This window comes from Phragmites australis, chromosome 3, assembly GCF_958298935.1.
Source record: "Phragmites australis chromosome 3, lpPhrAust1.1, whole genome shotgun sequence".
Classification (NCBI taxonomy): domain Eukaryota; kingdom Viridiplantae; phylum Streptophyta; class Magnoliopsida; order Poales; family Poaceae; genus Phragmites; species Phragmites australis.
In genome coordinates this window covers 47,084,621-47,101,395 of record NC_084923.1, presented here as the reverse complement: position 1 = coordinate 47,101,395, position 16,775 = coordinate 47,084,621, and the positions used below count along the sequence as shown (strand labels likewise).

General features: G+C 42.5%; 2 protein-coding genes across 3 annotated transcripts; both read left to right on the top strand.

Annotated features, from left to right (window-relative positions):
• Positions 1-728: 728 nt before the first annotated feature.
• Positions 729-3,334, top strand: LOC133913513 (uncharacterized). Its single transcript, XM_062356683.1, has 2 exons — positions 729-1,375; positions 2,848-3,334. The coding sequence occupies exons 1-2, from the start codon at positions 1,011-1,013 to the stop codon at positions 2,909-2,911; spliced, it is 429 nt and encodes a 142-aa protein (XP_062212667.1). The 5' UTR covers positions 729-1,010; the 3' UTR covers positions 2,912-3,334.
• Positions 3,335-4,023: 689 nt separating this feature from the next.
• On the top strand, positions 4,024-9,544 carry LOC133913512 (folate-biopterin transporter 1, chloroplastic-like). Of its 2 annotated transcripts, none has more exons than XM_062356682.1 (9): positions 4,024-4,410; positions 5,031-5,296; positions 5,503-5,567; positions 5,665-5,827; positions 6,384-6,532; positions 6,623-6,877; positions 7,686-7,854; positions 7,935-8,027; positions 8,806-8,935. In XM_062356682.1, exons 1-9 carry the CDS (start codon positions 4,143-4,145, stop codon positions 8,815-8,817), a joined length of 1,440 nt encoding a protein of 479 aa, XP_062212666.1. In that variant the 5' UTR covers positions 4,024-4,142; the 3' UTR covers positions 8,818-8,935. The 2 variants fall into 2 exon arrangements, with proteins under 2 accessions (XP_062212666.1, XP_062212664.1); XM_062356680.1 differs by having other exon boundaries at positions 4,027-4,410; positions 8,818-9,544.
• Positions 9,545-16,775: the final 7,231 nt, after the last annotated feature.

Below are 16,775 nucleotides of genomic sequence, written 5' to 3'. Positions count from 1 at the left end.
CATGGGCGGTCTACCGATTTCTTTCGTTTAGTTATGAAATCAAGTTGTGCAGAAGGACGACGACCAAATGGCCACACCGCCAATAAGGTCGAGTAGCGCAACCTGCAACAGTAGCTTGAAAAACGCTCGTACGTGACAATTGGACAACAGCAACATGGCAAAAATCCGTGAGCCTTGAAACTGACGTTGGAAAAGAAAATACTCGCCGAATTTGGTCAACGCTGCTAAAACTTTTGTAAGGCAAGTGTCGGCATAGAATCAAACGGTCACGAATTGTCTAGCGTGGTTTTACTTCGCCTAATTTTTTTCTTCCAAAAGTATGTGATGCAACAAAGGCGGTCATCCGATCATTCTTATCATTGTGGGGTGGGCTGCAGGAAAGGAGAAGGCGGCTAAGGTTTTTGGTTCAGTTTTTTTTGTCTTTTGCTATTTAGAAGTAAAAATAAATAAATTAAATAGTTTGTTTCTGGAAATAGTTTCTATGAAGAAAATACTGATAAAAATTATCATTATTATTAGAAAGTAGAAGCTGATATGAAGGAAATTTTATAGTTTCTGAGGAATAATATTCTGAAGTGTATTACATATATTATATATTTTATCTACACTAAAAATCAATTAAAACAATATTTTTAAACAATTTTCAATAATTACTTTTAAAAATAAAATTTAAAAAAAAACTCAACCTAACCAAACGGACGTAAGGCGGCCATCTTTTATCAGTTGTGTTCCTCTCTCTCTCTCACCTCCTTTTAGGTTCCTTGGAGACCCACCTCACCTTCTCCTCTCTCTCCTCCCCTGCTCCCTGTCAAGCAGTACAATCTCTCGGTGCAAAGATTCAGCCTGCTGCCTGCTCTTCTTGCTGCAGCAGCTCGATTCTTGGTTGCATTCTGCAGCAGCACGGCAGCACCTCGATCTGCTCCTCCGCCAGATTCGATTGATGTGGTGTGCTCTTGGAGCCAGGAGCTCTGATTCGGCGGCCGCTCCCCGTGCTCCGATCCCCGACTTTGATGAGGCCCTCGCATTGTGAGAGCCACTGCGCCGCTCCCTTCCGCTACATCCCCTGCCTCCTCAAATCCAGAGATGCGAGCAGCGATGCTGCCTCCGCGGCGGCGCGGCGCCCGGCCGCCGTCGCAGAGGAGGAGCCGCCTCCGGTTCAGAAGATTGAGGTGGCGGTAGCCGGGAAGGACGGCGACGACGACGATGAGAAGCGCGAGGGTGGTGAGAAGGCGGCAGTGGCAACGGCAGCGGCGCCGACGAAGAGTAGCCTGAAGAAGGACAACTGCGGCGACAGCAAGTGCGCCGCGAAAGGCAATGTGAAGTGGCTGGATTTGCTGGGGAAGGATCTGACAGCGGTTAAGGAATTCGAGCCAAGGTATATCTCATCTTCCTCGATGAACTTGCTGCAACTGTCCATGACTTCGCAATCTTGGATTAGCGTAGCCCCCAGTTGTTGGGTGAATTGTTTTTGTGTTGTGGGAACTTTCAGTTGCTCATTCATTTAGATCAACTAGGTGAATGGTCTACATGCTTGGCTTTAGGTGAGCTAATTTTCTGCTACACATGGGCCTTATTAAATTGGTTTGTGTGGTGTTGACTCGAGCGAAAGTGTGAAACCATGCTGAAATGCCAGATGGATCACAGATATTTTCCATTTGTTTAGGTCCGATGATGTCTGGCATTGTTTTGTTCTTTCAAGAAATCAACTTCATTATAAAAGTAACCTAGTATTATACATCTTGAAATACTTGGTCATAACGTTTACGTCGAACATGTAGGTCTTACAAAGGGACATATTTTTGTGCTGCACGCATTTGTTTGTGTATGATTATACACTTTTAGCAGAGGTTAAATTTGTGTTTTATCGTTCAGATGATCATGTCAATTTCGTACATTTCAACCTTTAGTGTCGCAGGAGTGTTAATTGTTAAAAAAAAGGAAAAGTAGCTCTGCTTTCCGGGAAACGTGGATTCCGAGTTATGTTTATTGTGCTCTCGTCTATGACCTTCTATCAGCATCATTTTTTTTGGGGGGCTTTTGCAAATTTGCCACTGATTTTTTATTTTTTGCAAGAATGCCACTCGAATGGTGGTATTTTTGCAATTTTTTAGTGACAAATTTGCAATAACGGTTCAAATAGTGGCAAATTTACAATTGTCCCTATTTTTTAGATACCAGCTAAATTACGTTGTAGTCTGAATGCATGCTTTCAACTGAGCATAATCGATCTCTCAAATTTATTCACATAATCTCATACTGCAGTCGGTCAATATTGATTTTTATAGCCTCGCTATTTTCATCTCTGTTCTGCATTTCTGCTTCTAACGCATTGAAATAACTTGCAGGTCTTTCAAACATGTTGGTATAGCCTTTTGCCATAGGTTCCTAGTTAGGACTAAGAGTGGCATAATAAAATGCAGAAAGATAAATAAAGACATACCAATCAAACACTAGAATTATTGATCATCATTGCTTTCCAAGAAGAAAATTCCTTGTCACAATGTGGTTTGGCATCACCTTAAAGATGTGACTGCTCTGTTACAGTTGCCAAAATGATTCATAGGACTGTACTAGGATACACTAATGGGTGTCCTGTTTCTATTCAATACTTCTATCTTGTACCCAGCAAACAACACAGGTATATTTTTTTTCATTCTTCTTTTATCTTGATAGGGTTATCATGTGGACATAGATTCTCAAGCAAATTTCCCATCTTCTAGAGATGCTTCTGTTCATGTTATGTCACATTTGGATGGTTTAGCTTGACTTCCATGACTGCTGAACCTTTCCAGCTGGAGCCTTGCTGTTTCCTTAATCTCACATTGCGCATCTTGTGATTCCATACAGTGAATGCGGAGACTCACTTGACGATGGAGACGACATCTCGACATGTGCTTGCGTTATCCAATGAGTCAAGAAGAGTCCTGTAAATTCCGTGAAAAGAAAGTGTGGTTCGCATCAACCATGATTTGTTCTTTCCAGTGGAGTGCCAGGGTGTTTTGTTGCTTCCTCCATGAGCTCCATCGAAGATGCCGAACCATTTGTTGTGTTTTACCAGTCTCATCAGTACATGTCATTATAGATGCTGAGTAGCCTAGCCGTAGGTCTGTACCATTTTATCAGGTATGTATTTGGGTGCGTGTGCAGCAGGTTTTCTAAGTGGTACATTAGTTATCTAGTGCAGACAGTGTTGCTTTTGTAAAGTTTTTATAGAAGAGAATATTACCTTAGTACAATCGCATCAACGTATAAATTGGAAAATATCATCTGATGCCAGAATGACATGTGGGCCAGGGCCACATGCCAGTGACACATTGGATGGTATCCTGGTAATTTATAGGGAGATTTCATAATTTACCACCGAATAACTTGCTATGTATTTTATGTGTTATCAATGTGTTGATGACATATCATCCTCACATTGGATGGTATATTATGGATTAGACAGTTATTCGATGACATATCGTGGATTTATCCTAATTTCCAACTTGGTTACATGGTTATCTTTTCATATTCTTTTCAGGAAAGAATTGCAAATTATCTTTTTTTTTTCTTTTCCATTCGAGGGAAAGTTGAAAGTTATCTGAGAGCGCTACAGTAAACGGATCCTCTATGTGATTCGGCTGCACGGCCCACAGACAAGACGGCTTCATTTGGGCCCAAGTGTCCTCCTGAGCTTTTTTTATTTTTATATTTCTTAAATCAAATTGCAAATATATGCTATTTTTGGAAAAAAAATCAGATTTTTTTCATAGTATCCTCTACACCACCATTTTTTCAGAATTTTTTATGGCTATTTCGGTAATGTTTTTAATTTTGAGAGCAATAAAACTTAGCATTTTTTTAATTTTTAAACTTGTAGTCCGTTGGGAGTTGGGAGGAGGATATCTATTTTTACTATTTTTCGATTTAAGAAATATAAAAATAAAAAAATTCTACCCCTCCCTACCCAGTAGTCCGACCCTAAGCCCAGGCTAGGTCCATGGATCGCAGGCCGAGCAACTGGGCCTGGTCGGAGAGGGAGAGAGAGAGAGAGAGAGAGAGAGAGAGAGAGGAGAGGGTGTTTGGCGCGGTGAGTGAGAGGCCGAGGAGACGGGAGGAGAGGAGAGAGAAGCAAAACGAAGCTCGCAAGCACGACGGAGATGGCCTTCAGCTTCGTGCTCTCCCCGCCGACCCTTCGACTCCCGAGCCCCAACCGCGCCGGTGCCTCCTCCTCGTCCGCATACCTACTCGCCCCCCACCATGGGCGCCGCCGACGTACACCCGAACATCGCTGCCGCTGCGGTGGGTCGCCGGAGACGGCGCCCGGTAGCAGCAGCAGCTCCGGTGGCCAGGGATCGTACGATGAGGACGCCGCTCGCCGTCCCCTCGGACTACACGGCGGCGCCTCCTCCTCGGACCGTCGAACCGGTGAGCCGCTCGAGTTTAACTGGCGTCTTTATAATTTCTAAAGCATTTCGAGTGTGGTTGGTTGTGCGGTGACCGGTGAGGCATCTGAGATTAAGAAAATTTGGAGGTAGGGGGTTGCAGTTCGATCGGGGTGAAGAGCAAAACGCACGATTACCTGCGAAAGCAAAAAAACTATTGGAGTGCCATGACTATGAATTTTCAGTAGCTTTCGAAACGTTACTAAATTAGTGTGCGAAGGCATCGCTCTGTTTTTCGTTCATGCTGTCATGGGGATGTCTTGAAGTATGTGTTGAGGTGTACAACAAGTTAGGGAAATATTGCTGTGTATCTGGATGAGAAATTGGCATGATGATGATTGTTGCGCTTTGCCTTCTTAATGATTCTCATGTTATAGCACAAACCTTTTTTCAGTTAACTTTTTTTTTTGCATAAACCTTTTTAATAGGATTTTGACATGTTTCCTTGTGGATAACATGATACCTATTGTAATCATCATCGCAACATAGTGGCAATTTAACATTGGACTAGGTTTTTTTTTTTTGGTACTCCTTAACGGAAGCTACCTGTACTGTTTGGATGTCAGGCTTACGCTGTCATTTTCATCATTTTATCTATTGTAGGGAGTGAAGCACCGAGATATCAGGCAACTTCGACTAAAGGGAACACAAGTGATGCAGATTGTGAGGGATGGCAAAAGAGGCAATACAGTACAGATGGTTTTCCAAAGAACAGGTCCAAGTCAAGATACTTCAAAGCATTCGGGGTTGATTTGTCCCCTGATAATGTGGCTGTTACTATTGTTTATTTCGTGCAAGGAGTTTTAGGCCTTTCCAGGCTTGCTGTCAGCTTTTACTTAAAAGATGATCTTCATCTTGATCCAGCAGAGGTATGGTGGCGACAATCCTAGTTTGCTTCATCGAGATACGAGTCCAATTTGGTTTCTAATCCCCGGGCATGTGTGCATTTGTTCCTCTGGAGCTTAAGCAGTATGAGAACATTGACTGCATTCCCTTAGAATCCTTTTTTTGTGAACATTTTAACTCTTGGGTAATATGTCTGGGTACAGAGATTAACATGGCTTCTGTTTTATAGACTGCAGTTATTTCTGGTTTCTCAGCCTTGCCATGGTTGGTCAAGCCCCTCTACGGCTTTATCAGGTCTCACCCAAATACCGAATCTCCTACCTGGCATTCCTTTCTATTTATATATGTGCACTTAATTGCAATGCTGTGTTGTTGTTATTTCCATATACAGTGATTCCATCCCTCTCTTTGGATATCGAAGAAGGTCATACCTTATTCTATCAGGCCTCCTTGGAGCACTTTCATGGACTTTGATGGCGACTATTGTAGATGATAAATACAGCGCAACACTCTCTATTATTCTTGGATCTCTTGCAGTTGCCGTCTCTGATGTTGTAAGTCAGAAAAAGTGTGCTTACAATATTTTGTCTGTTCATTTGAATGATCAACAATGGTAGTTATGTAGCTTTTTAAATCCTTGACATACAGATAAGTGGTAGTTCTTTTCCTTAGTGAGCTGGTCCAGGAAAGTGATGGCCTAATCCAATGCTTTCATCAATCTTTTAGATGAAGATCGTTGTAATAATCATGTATAAAATCTAAACCATTCCAGTTCAACCTTGGATTATAGCCTTGTAATATTTTCTTTGTGCTTTGTTCATTCCCTGGAGCTGCAATGCGGAGACTGCACATAGGGGGATAACAGGAGCATTTATGTAATCCATGATTCTCTAAATATATTTTCAACTAGTTTTTAAACCATAAGAAACTCAAAATATATCACAGATGCATTATTATGTATGGGCCTCACGTAGTCACGTGTAATAAATAATATCTAAAATTTATCTAAAATTCTGCACCTGCTGAATTCATCTATGTGTTTGACACATTTAAGGACACAAGTGTTAGAACTTCTGGTCTGTTTCCGTAATGTAACTGAACATTTTGCAGGTGGTTGATTCTATGGTTGTCGAGAGAGCTCGAGGTGAATCGCAGAGTACATCTGGAACTCTCCAGTCGCTATGTTGGGGATCCTCAGCCTTTGGAGGAGTTGTGAGTGCATACTTCAGTGGTTCTCTAGTGGATACTTATGGTGTAAGGTTTGTTGTGTAGCAAACAAACCTGAGAACAGCTGATGAAGCCTCTTAATGTGTTTATAGTTCACTGATCAGATGCTCCCGTCAATGCAGATTCGTCTTTGGTGTTACGGCACTTTTGCCGCTGATGACGTCTGCTGTTGCAGTTCTTGTAAATGAAGAACGCTTGCCTTTGGGAGAACGTTCCATCTCACTTTCAGCTTCAAGTTCAGAATTAATTGAGAGCTCTAAGCAGCGCATCATGCAGCTTTGGATTTCAGTAAAGCAATCCAGCATATTCCTACCCACCTTGTTCATATTCCTTTGGCAAGCAACACCACAATCAGACCCTGCCATGTTTTTCTTTATGTAGGTTCCGCAGGCTCATTTTATCTGCTTAATTGCTCTGGACTGATCTGTTAGATTTATTTCTGAATTCTCTTCAAGTCTAATAACAGTTTTGGAGTCTTCAAAACAATAAACGTAGTTCTGGAAGTACCAGAAGAAAGTTTGAATTCTTGCTGACCACTGTTGTATGCTGCATCTAACTTGTGTTTATCTTGGATAGCCACAGTTTGAATCAATTTTTTTTCCTTCCATGCTAAATTTCCCTGCTCTATAGTGCAAGGGTTCTAAGCCGATTTCCTAGTACCACCTTTTTTTAGGAGAACAGTAGGGGAGGACCAATAATTATATGATCATAGATAAGTATGTGCAAAAGTTCTATAAGACCAAGGTTACATGGGAAAACACGCACGGACACAGCAAAACTACAAGATCACCGGTTACCCCTGGTACCACCTTTAGTAATCTATTGAAATCCCATGAGGTATGGGTTATATATATTATGGATTACTGCATATCAAAATCTGCAGATAACTAGTTTTGTTGCATGCTTGTCAGTAATGTACTTATGTCAATAAAGTATCATATTCATCACATTTCACTCTGTAGTAATATATTTGTATTGAGTTAATATTCTATGAGCTCAAATTTTCTTTGTGCTAATTAAATACATTGTGTCATATTGCATCTATGTAGAAGCTTAAATACTCTAAATACATAAAGCCAGAACTTGGCCATAAATTATTGCTTGGTACATACATTAGAAATCTGTGTGATTGACATCTCTTTGAAATGACTGAATCTTCATTTGCTACCTTCTGATATATTTCAGCACAAATAAGCTTGGATTTACTCCAGAATTTCTAGGGCGTGTCACGCTTGTTACATCTATTGCATCCTTACTGGGTATCGGAGTATATAATTCTTTTTTGAAGGCGGTTCCATTGAGGAAAATCTTTCTTGTGACAACAATTTTAGGTTCTGCACTGGGAATGACACAGGTCCTCTGCTGTATTTACTTGTTTTAATTGTGTTTCTATAATATTTATTGGCAAATCAAGTTTAGTTGGGTATTTTTCAGGTTCTTCTTGCCACTGGGCTCAACCAGAAGTTTGGCATAAGCAATGAATGGTTCTCCATTGGGGATTCCTTGATTATCACAGTCCTTGGTCAGGTATGAAGCACTTTTGCAACAACTAGATGATTCGAAGATTAACCATTTGCATGCTTGGGGTATTTGAAGTTATGTACTACATGGAGGGAATAAAATTCTAAAGCTAATTGTTTGTGTTTCACAAAAGTTTGTTCAATCAGAAATGTGTATTTCCGTTGTACTGCAAAAGAAATTTTTAAGGTAATATGCTGCAAGAGAACTCAGTTCCTCTATTATATGGCTACCACTCACGCTAGGGTTGGGAAAGCAGAGCTGTAAACAGCAGGATTAATCTAGGTGAGATATGAATATATGGGGATGCTGCCAAATATGAATATATGGGGATGCTGCCAAACTGCCTCTAAAGTAGAATTTCCAGAATTCTTGAATATCAAGACATATGGACGTGGACCATGCTTTTAACAAGTCCTTTCCTGCCTAGAATTGTATTATTTTAATATAGAGTAAATTTCACAAAACTACAACTGTATATCATTGTAACACAAAAATATAACTTTTGAAGTATATTTCACAAAAGTACAACTACTTCGACCATTAGTAACAAGAAACTACATTTTTTGGGTCTAATTTCACCCGTCAACCACACATGTGCCACATGGTCTGGTACTATCCATCAACCACACATGTACTAAAAAGTTGTAGTTTCTTATTACCAAGGGTCGAAGTAGTTGTAGTTTTGTGAAATAGACTTAAAAAATTATAGTTCTATATTACAATGGTATAAATAGTTGTAGTTTTATGAAAACTACTCTTTAATATATAAACTCATGACAACTAGATTGTGTTGTAGGCTTCCTTTATGCCCGTCTTGGTGTTGGCTGCAAAATTGTGCCCTTCGGGAATGGAAGCAACTTTGTTCGCCACTCTGATGTCCATTTCTAATGCGGGAGGTGTTGCCGGCGGTCTGGTGGGCGCAGGTTTAACTCAGTTACTGGGAGTCACTCGAGACAACTTTGAAAATCTAGCTCTGCTGGTTGTCGTGTGCAATCTCAGCTCTCTGCTGCCTCTGCCTCTTCTGAATCTCCTGCCAGATGAATCACCTGATACAGATAATGAACAAACAGAAAATGATTGAGGTTCTCTTTCCGTGCATCGTTACAACTGTCCATCCCGTCCCTGCGTAAACTCAAGGTGGGGAAATGGATATCAGACTACATTTGACTTGGGCAGTGCAGTGCCGATCACTGTGTGAAGAATATTGATTTGACAAAGGCCATTGCTTCCCTCGTCGATATTGTAAACGCACCTCACCCATCCAGGGAAGCAAATCTGTCGGGCCAACAAAGTTCACTGGTTTCCTCGTCTAAATGTACAAGGTTGAAGCAATCAGCTTCGGTCAGGAGCTCATGTACCTGCATCAAGAATCATTTTCGTGTGCAAGTGAGCATGGAGCCTGTAGAGTACAAAAGTACCTATTGTAAATTGCATAAAATGCAGAACGAATTCATCGTGTCTGCTCCTTTGCCCAGCCAATGTAAGTCTGTAACCTCGTTTGAATGAGAGAAGGGTTCTGACCACTGTAGAGTGAAGATGGAATTTCTTTTGGAAATCAGAATAATCTGTATCAAAACGGAGGGAATTTTCTGGTACCCATTGTGAAATGAACAGTTGGTTGACTTTTCATTTGTGACAGTACGCCATCTGCTCCCTGCCCGAGCCTTGACCGAGCTGCCGCATTGCCTCGCAACAACGGGACGCGTGCGGCTAACGTGCCAACTCCTCTGTGCAATGCAGCCGGTGATATGCCAAGCTTGCAGGGTCGGCAAACCAAAACCAATCGTTTGGTTCGGTGTCGGTAAATGGAATGCCAACCAGGCGTGCAAGGACCGACGATGCATAAAGAGACGGGTGAATTAGAGATTTTAGGTCAATTTTAATAAGATAAACTTAAATCGATTTTTATCTATATATGCTTAAGATTTATCTAGTATTTTTATTCTACCATTATAAAGTTTTACACTCTAGTAACCAATCCTATAAATAACACACGATAATTCTAAGAAAGATAAATACAGAATAGTAAGTGCAATAAGTAAATGCGGAATATAAAAGGTAAAGAGAATGCAAACTCAGCATGTTGACTTTTTTTTTTAGCATCAGTGAGTTGCCGCTCAATCCTAGTCTAAATTTGAGACTCTCGTAAGGACCAAACTCCTCGATCGGCTAACTGTGTGGATTACCATTATACCTTCTTATATGCCAGTGGGTCTCCTACTAAGTCTTTTTTAGAAGTTTACTACTAACTCTACTAAGATAGTGCTTTGCCACTCAGACACGATGCACTCTATCCGCTCACAAAATTTGTGGTCATTCCACAACCTCCTTAGAGTGTCTTGCAAGATACCAACGCTGTCAAGCCATCTAGGTGTCAGCAAACACCAAGAAATTTTTTGTGACACTAAAGAATCTGGTGAAACATAAGATCTGTTTCGCGCAAGGGAAAGTTACATTCGAGTTTATATTTGTAACTTTGAATGTATGTACTATTGTGGACGTGCCAGTATACATTGTATACGAAAGACAGGAGACAATGTAATGAAATTGTAAACTTTATTCATTCGTATCGAATTCATAAAGTACATCTTTCGATTACAAAGTTTTACTCCACAACGCACACACTATCTGAATTATGATTTTCGGCGATTGCTTCGTCTTGGTTCCTGTGGCCTCGTAAGGCTCTCTGGTTAATTACATTCGTCATCGGGCTACCTCCGATTAAGTGCGCTGGTGGTCGTCATACCGAGGTCATCTCCGAGTCAGCAAGGCTGTAGTCACACGTAACAAAGAATAATCAAAGTAAGTGTTAGAAATAAAACAGCAGAGAATGGAACAATAGTCTAGCATAATCTTTTGGAGTGTTTATGTATCCCGGGTCATCATCGGCCATGTAGGCCTTAGAATTGTGTATGTGAGAAAAGGTGAGCTGGGAGCGTGGCACGACGTGTAGCTTCGACTGGAATAGTAGTGTGGCCACAACCAGGAACTCTGACGTCGTGCTTGACTCACTAACTCTCTCTTTGGGCTTCAGACTTGTCCTCATCGGCCACAAAGGCGAAAGCCACACAGGCAACAGCCACAAAGGCGTGGGTGATCACTTTTGGGCCACGCAGGCTCAAGCCACAAAGGCGGATATTCTGGTGAGCCACGAAAGAAGGGTAATCACAAGTGAATCATCATATAGTTTTTTTTTTACTCTGCAATCTGCAAACAACCCTCAACGACATGGATGCAATCAAAAGGGATTGCCATCTAATTTTCATATTTTCTGACCAGCCATCAACAGACTAAATGTCAATATGAGTATATCCTTGAACAGAGATCAAGTACCCACCCAACAACAGCACAGAGGGTAACAGGATTGTAAAACAGAATAGCAGAGCCATATCTTTGATAGCAAAAGAGACATAGCACTTGGCAAATAGCAGCAAGCCACCATAGCAGGGGCTTAACATGCCTCAAGCGCACATATTCAGAGGCCCACCATAAACATATCACCAATAGGAGCAGCCAACATAAAAAAATTCCAGGGCAATAGCAGTTTATCAAAGTTCACATTGTCCAGTGCACCTCACAGGCTAACTGACAAAACATCGGCCAAAACACATGGGCATACTAGACACCAGAATGCCAGCCAACATCATTCGGTCAAGAACATGAAGGGGAAAGGAGGGCCTCAGCTTAGCATCATCGGCCATCTCCGCAGGCAACACTGCAACGGCCACAAAGGCTAACGCCACCAAGGCAGGGTGATCACCAGGATAGCCACAAGCTCATCAACATAGCACCATCAGGCAATGATCAAGGGCAAGCAAGAACAAGCCTCATCAACCGAGCATCCAAACTTATACTCTGCAACTAACTATCAATGAACATCGGAATTCATAGGGCTATAGGAGAACAACCCGTATTTATTTGGTAATCAAGGATAGCAACAAGCACATTGCGCCAACAGAGGGATCACAACAACCAGCCTGGTCTTAGTTTTATCATCACTAGCCAAGCACAAAGAATAATCCATAAGAATGCATAATCAGCAATAGGGACAATCCTCAAGAGAGTCATGTGTCAAAAACATGATTTTCCAACAGGTAGCATATCACATAGGGAATCATACGGCAATAGACAGCTGGCAGCACCAGGACGGTAACATCATCAATCACTGGGGAAAAGAATAGCAACCGCAGTCGATAACAGAAGGGACATCAAGCATCAGTACCCACGATACAGGACCAACACTTGCGGCGCCGGCGAACACAACGCAACAACATCATCGGCCAGCCAGCAAGCAACATTGCGACGAGCGTGGCGCCAGCGAACGACTGGCCTCAGTCTCGAGAACAAACAGCGACAAGCGATGAGTTATAGCAGCCGGGCAATTAGTGATGCACAACGGTGCGCAGGCGACACGATGGCACGCACAGATAGAGAGACAACACCGTGCCCGGGCTAGCAATAGCACGAGATCCACGGCACGACTCCAGCACTGTCAGAGGCTCGTTGACTTGTCCATGGCCAGGGGTCAAACGGAACATGGTGCAGCGTCGACCAGCCTCAATGGGATAACAGCAAGCACATAGAATAAGAGCACACCGAGCGAAGGCTGGGGACAAACGTGAGCAGAATAGTAGCATGGCACATCGCAGATAGAGAGCATGTGGCAACCGAGGCCTCAGTTTTATCATCACCAGCCCACGGTGAACACAAGGCGGCGCGATGGCACGCATAGACAGAAAGCACACGACGACCGCGATCGAGCTAGCAACAGCACCACGGCTCGAAGGCCGGTCATCACAGAGCATATGAGAGGATCGGTAAGGGAGGGTCACGACCAGGGTTTACCATGAGGGACGGCAACAGAAGGGCTCAAACCAGCCATGGCAACCAGCGGGAGTGTCGGCACGTCGGTGTAACGGCGGGCCATTGCAGCGACGTCGACACAAATCTGGCGGCGACGAGCTCACAGTGCGATAGAGTTTCCACTCAAGTCCCTAGAATTTCTCTCCCTTCTTCCTCTCCAAAGATTTCTTTTTCCTCGGTGATAGCGGCAGCACGAACTCGATGCGGCAAGGTTTCGGCCAGAGCAAAATCAATCCTCCCCCTCGGGCACCCCTCCCTGCTTTTATAGAGGCGGCCCGGGTCTCCCACAAGATAAGCACGAGGTTGTTAGGGATTTAAAGAAGAGTCCCGATCGGGCACGATTAAGGATGAATCAATTTGGGGAACGGATCAGGCATCACGGTCCACCGACCAGAGGCAGCGGGCTAGGTGCGGCACGCTTGAAAGAGGGGCGAGCGGCTCGGGCACGGTGCGAGCGCGATCAAGGCGCACGCTCGAGCGCGAGGCCCAGGGAGCAGAGGGAGGAGAAGGCGGCGTGCTTGGGGAAGAGGCGTAGGCGCGAGGCGGCAGGTGGCAGCGGGGCCGAGAAGAAGAACAGGAGGCTGGCGCCAAAGGAAAAGGATAAGAGGTGGCTCGCGTGAGGGGATAAGGCAGGCGGGTAAGGAGGAGAGGGAGCCGGGCTAGGCTGGCCTGGCAGGGAGTTTGGGTTGGCCGAGGCCCTCCCCCTTTTTTTTTCTTTCTCTCTCTTTTTATATGTATATGTGTATGTACACTGGTGCAAATATGCGATAAAATGATGTCGTACAAGATCATCTGGTGAGTGTAATACCAAAAAATTATCATCTATATTTCATCCATATCTTTTCACTTTGGACTCCGATTTTGATGATCTTTGACTCTATAGAAAGCTTGTGAATAACTCTACATGTCTTTACTGAAAACTGGAGCTTAAAATCATTTTATTAAAATCAAATTCATAGGACAAGTCCAATTCAACCATCTCTTTGTCCCAGCTTCGCTTCTTTTTGTCCCGACTTCAATTCTTGATGTGTCTCTCTTGGTCTATTAGGGTTAGATAAACCTAGTGTTCATCACTACTAGTCTATTAGCCTAAGTACATAAAAAATAATCCAATGAAATCTGGTCTATTGTATTTGAAGTCTGGACACGATTCGTAGTATGACACGTGGCGAAAAATTACTATAAAACTTATGATGAAGGCAAAGAAAATCATATGTGATAAAACAAGGAAGGAAATAAATTAACACGTATCACAATAAAATAGGTCTAAATCCCAAATATATTAGACCAGATCTCATAGGATTATTTCCCCTAAAGATATTATATCAAGCTACTAAATTCAAACCCCTCTTTATAATACGGTCAAAGGGATATGGTGATGTTCTCAACTCCATGGTCACTTGTCTAAGCAATATGTCTTTATATCTTCATTAAGCTCTCTTTTTTTGGCCTAGATGTTAACTCATATGATGTTTTTGGAACCCTAAGCACATCTTCATCCATGAGATTAAACATTTGCAAACTAACAAACCTTATTAGCCACATTGAGCATGTTAACATTAATCATCAAAATATACTAACCATATACTAAGGTCATTGATCTTTCAAGGCGAAACCGCAACACACCTACGGGACGGGAAACCGGGGACGGGCGATGCAACACTCAACACACCTACGGGACATGATACTGGGGATGGGCGGTGCAACACGGTGAGTGTGACCAACACGAGGGCATGGTTGCTGGTTATAGACTGAGCCACCACACGAAGCACATACCCATTTTCCATGTGCAACACGGGGAATAGGTCGTAGACCTGCCTCGCCCACGCTGCATTATCCGCTTGTTACCTCCAGCAACGAGGTGTAGAACACATGTGTGGATGGAGCAGCTTGCCTAGACATAGGGTTCCACCGGGCGGGCAGCGTGCGTGTGATCATGGAGACAAACTGGCAAATATGGCAAGAGATCAGCACCTTCATGTGCCCTGCAGGGGGGGGGGCAATAGGGGACATGTGGTCACAACAACATGCCAACTTCAAGAAATGGCATGGATCGTGAAAAGGAGCATGCCACTGTGTTGTTTGCAAAAACTGCACGAGAGTGTTTCTGGTTTTGCATCAGATTAGACAGAACAGAAACTATGAGTGTCATCTGAGTTGGTAATTAGAATACTAATCAGGTGGTTGGGGGAACACTGGCTCAACAAAAAAGAATAACGACCACTTAGGTCGGTAGATGAAATGCCAACTTGACAATGGCGAATGCAACACTATAAGAATAGGGGTACCAACATCTAAAAAAAACTAGAGACACGGTAAGGTCATATCTAAATCTTATAACCTAGGTTAGTTGTTGCATCATCATCGTATATCAATAGATATCAATCTCTTTTCCGCTTAGATATTTTTTATCTAGAAACATCACCTAAATATATCAAACTTTAGATAACTTTAGCCACTTGATGTTCTTGATTGTCTGACCTTAATTGCTAGCCTACTAAGTTACTTGCTATGTGTGTGCTGCTATTTAATATCGTAATCACATCGTTGGTCTATGACAGTTGCTCAAATGGATGGATTGTAAGTGTTTGGAGGCATAATTTCTATTTTCCTTCGTAAGGATTAGTCATGGCTTATTTTGTTTTTTTTTTTGGCATTAACTGAGTGAACTGGGGAAGTGGTAGTTGAATTTAGTAAGTGGAAATGAGTTGGCTAAACCAGATTGTTTTGTTAGCTACTATTTTAACTATTTTGTCAAACTATGAGTATTATATAAAAAATATGTGGATGTACATATGTACACTAATGTCCTTTGCTAGGTACAGCCCTTGGATCTGGAATGTGTTCAGAGGGTTGGAAGCATTCCGTATCTTGCCTTACATGTGAGGATTGCATGCTTCCACCTTTGGCTGATCATTCTAATGAAGTTTTATCTCAGACCACTGGTGTATTTTTAATGCACTATTGTGTGAATTAGAGAATCTACAATGGGTTTTATCAGAATTTTACTTTGTCTGAACTACTGTGTTTATTTGGTTCAGTCAAGGCTACATGTTTGGATGGTAAGACTGTTTTTAAGATGTTTCAAAATCGATATCTTCTTTGTATTTGTAGACTGTGATATATAATATTGTTAAGTTATGATGAAAAATGTGTATGGAATATAAAAACGCTTCGATGCTTCTGTTCTCTCAGCTTGGAGTGCTGGAGGAGCTGACTCGTGGCTCTATGCATGTGCAGTCGTGTACGTGGGCTACATCCAACAAGATGGAGCAAGCTGGCACAACATGGGAAGGGTGGGGAGGAACTTCTTGTTGAGATAACGTGGGATATTTAGTGAGGGTGCTTAAATATACGTAATTTGATCCAATTACAAGCATATAAATACATTACTTTATATGAGTTGAGGGGGGTGAGGCCCAAAGACCGCACCCACTATTTTTTGGTAGCTTTGCTACTAAAAGGTGTTCCCTTCGAGAGGCGGTGGCACAAAAACAATGGATCTCGGACATGGCCTCCCTGCACCATGTTCCGCAGGACCATATTTCCCAATTTATTTGGCTATGGAAGGCTACGAGGGAAATCAATCTTCAACCTGGAGTCCCTGGTTCCATAACTTGGAACCTCTCTAGTCAGGGCGTTTACTCTGGCCGATCCACATACTCCTTGATGTTCAAGGTGTCAATATGCACGAATCTTTCAAAGCTTTTCTAGAAGGCTTGAGAGCCACCTAAATGTAAATTCTTCACCTGGCTAGTAGTCTAAGACAAACTCTGGACCGTGGATTGCCTCGCTCGTAGGGATTGGCCTTACAATCCTGTCTGCATCTTACACATGCACTCTCAAGAGACTTGCCTTCATTTGCTTGCGGAATGTTCATTTGCCAAAATG

Bases quoted from the DNA above. Each gene is read 5' to 3' on its own strand.
- LOC133913513 (XM_062356683.1), top strand. From the start codon at position 1,011: ATGAGGCCCTCGCATTGTGAGAGCCACTGCGCCGCTCCCTTCCGCTAC. The intron at 1,376-2,847 runs GTATATCTCATC...GATTCCATACAG, and splicing joins GTTAAGGAATTCGAGCCAAG to TGAATGCGGAGACTCACTTG.
- LOC133913512 (XM_062356680.1), top strand. From the start codon at position 4,143: ATGGCCTTCAGCTTCGTGCTCTCCCCGCCGACCCTTCGACTCCCGAGC. The intron at 4,411-5,030 runs GTGAGCCGCTCG...TATCTATTGTAG, and splicing joins CTCCTCGGACCGTCGAACCG to GGAGTGAAGCACCGAGATAT. The intron at 6,533-6,622 runs GTTTGTTGTGTA...CCGTCAATGCAG, and splicing joins GTGGATACTTATGGTGTAAG to ATTCGTCTTTGGTGTTACGG.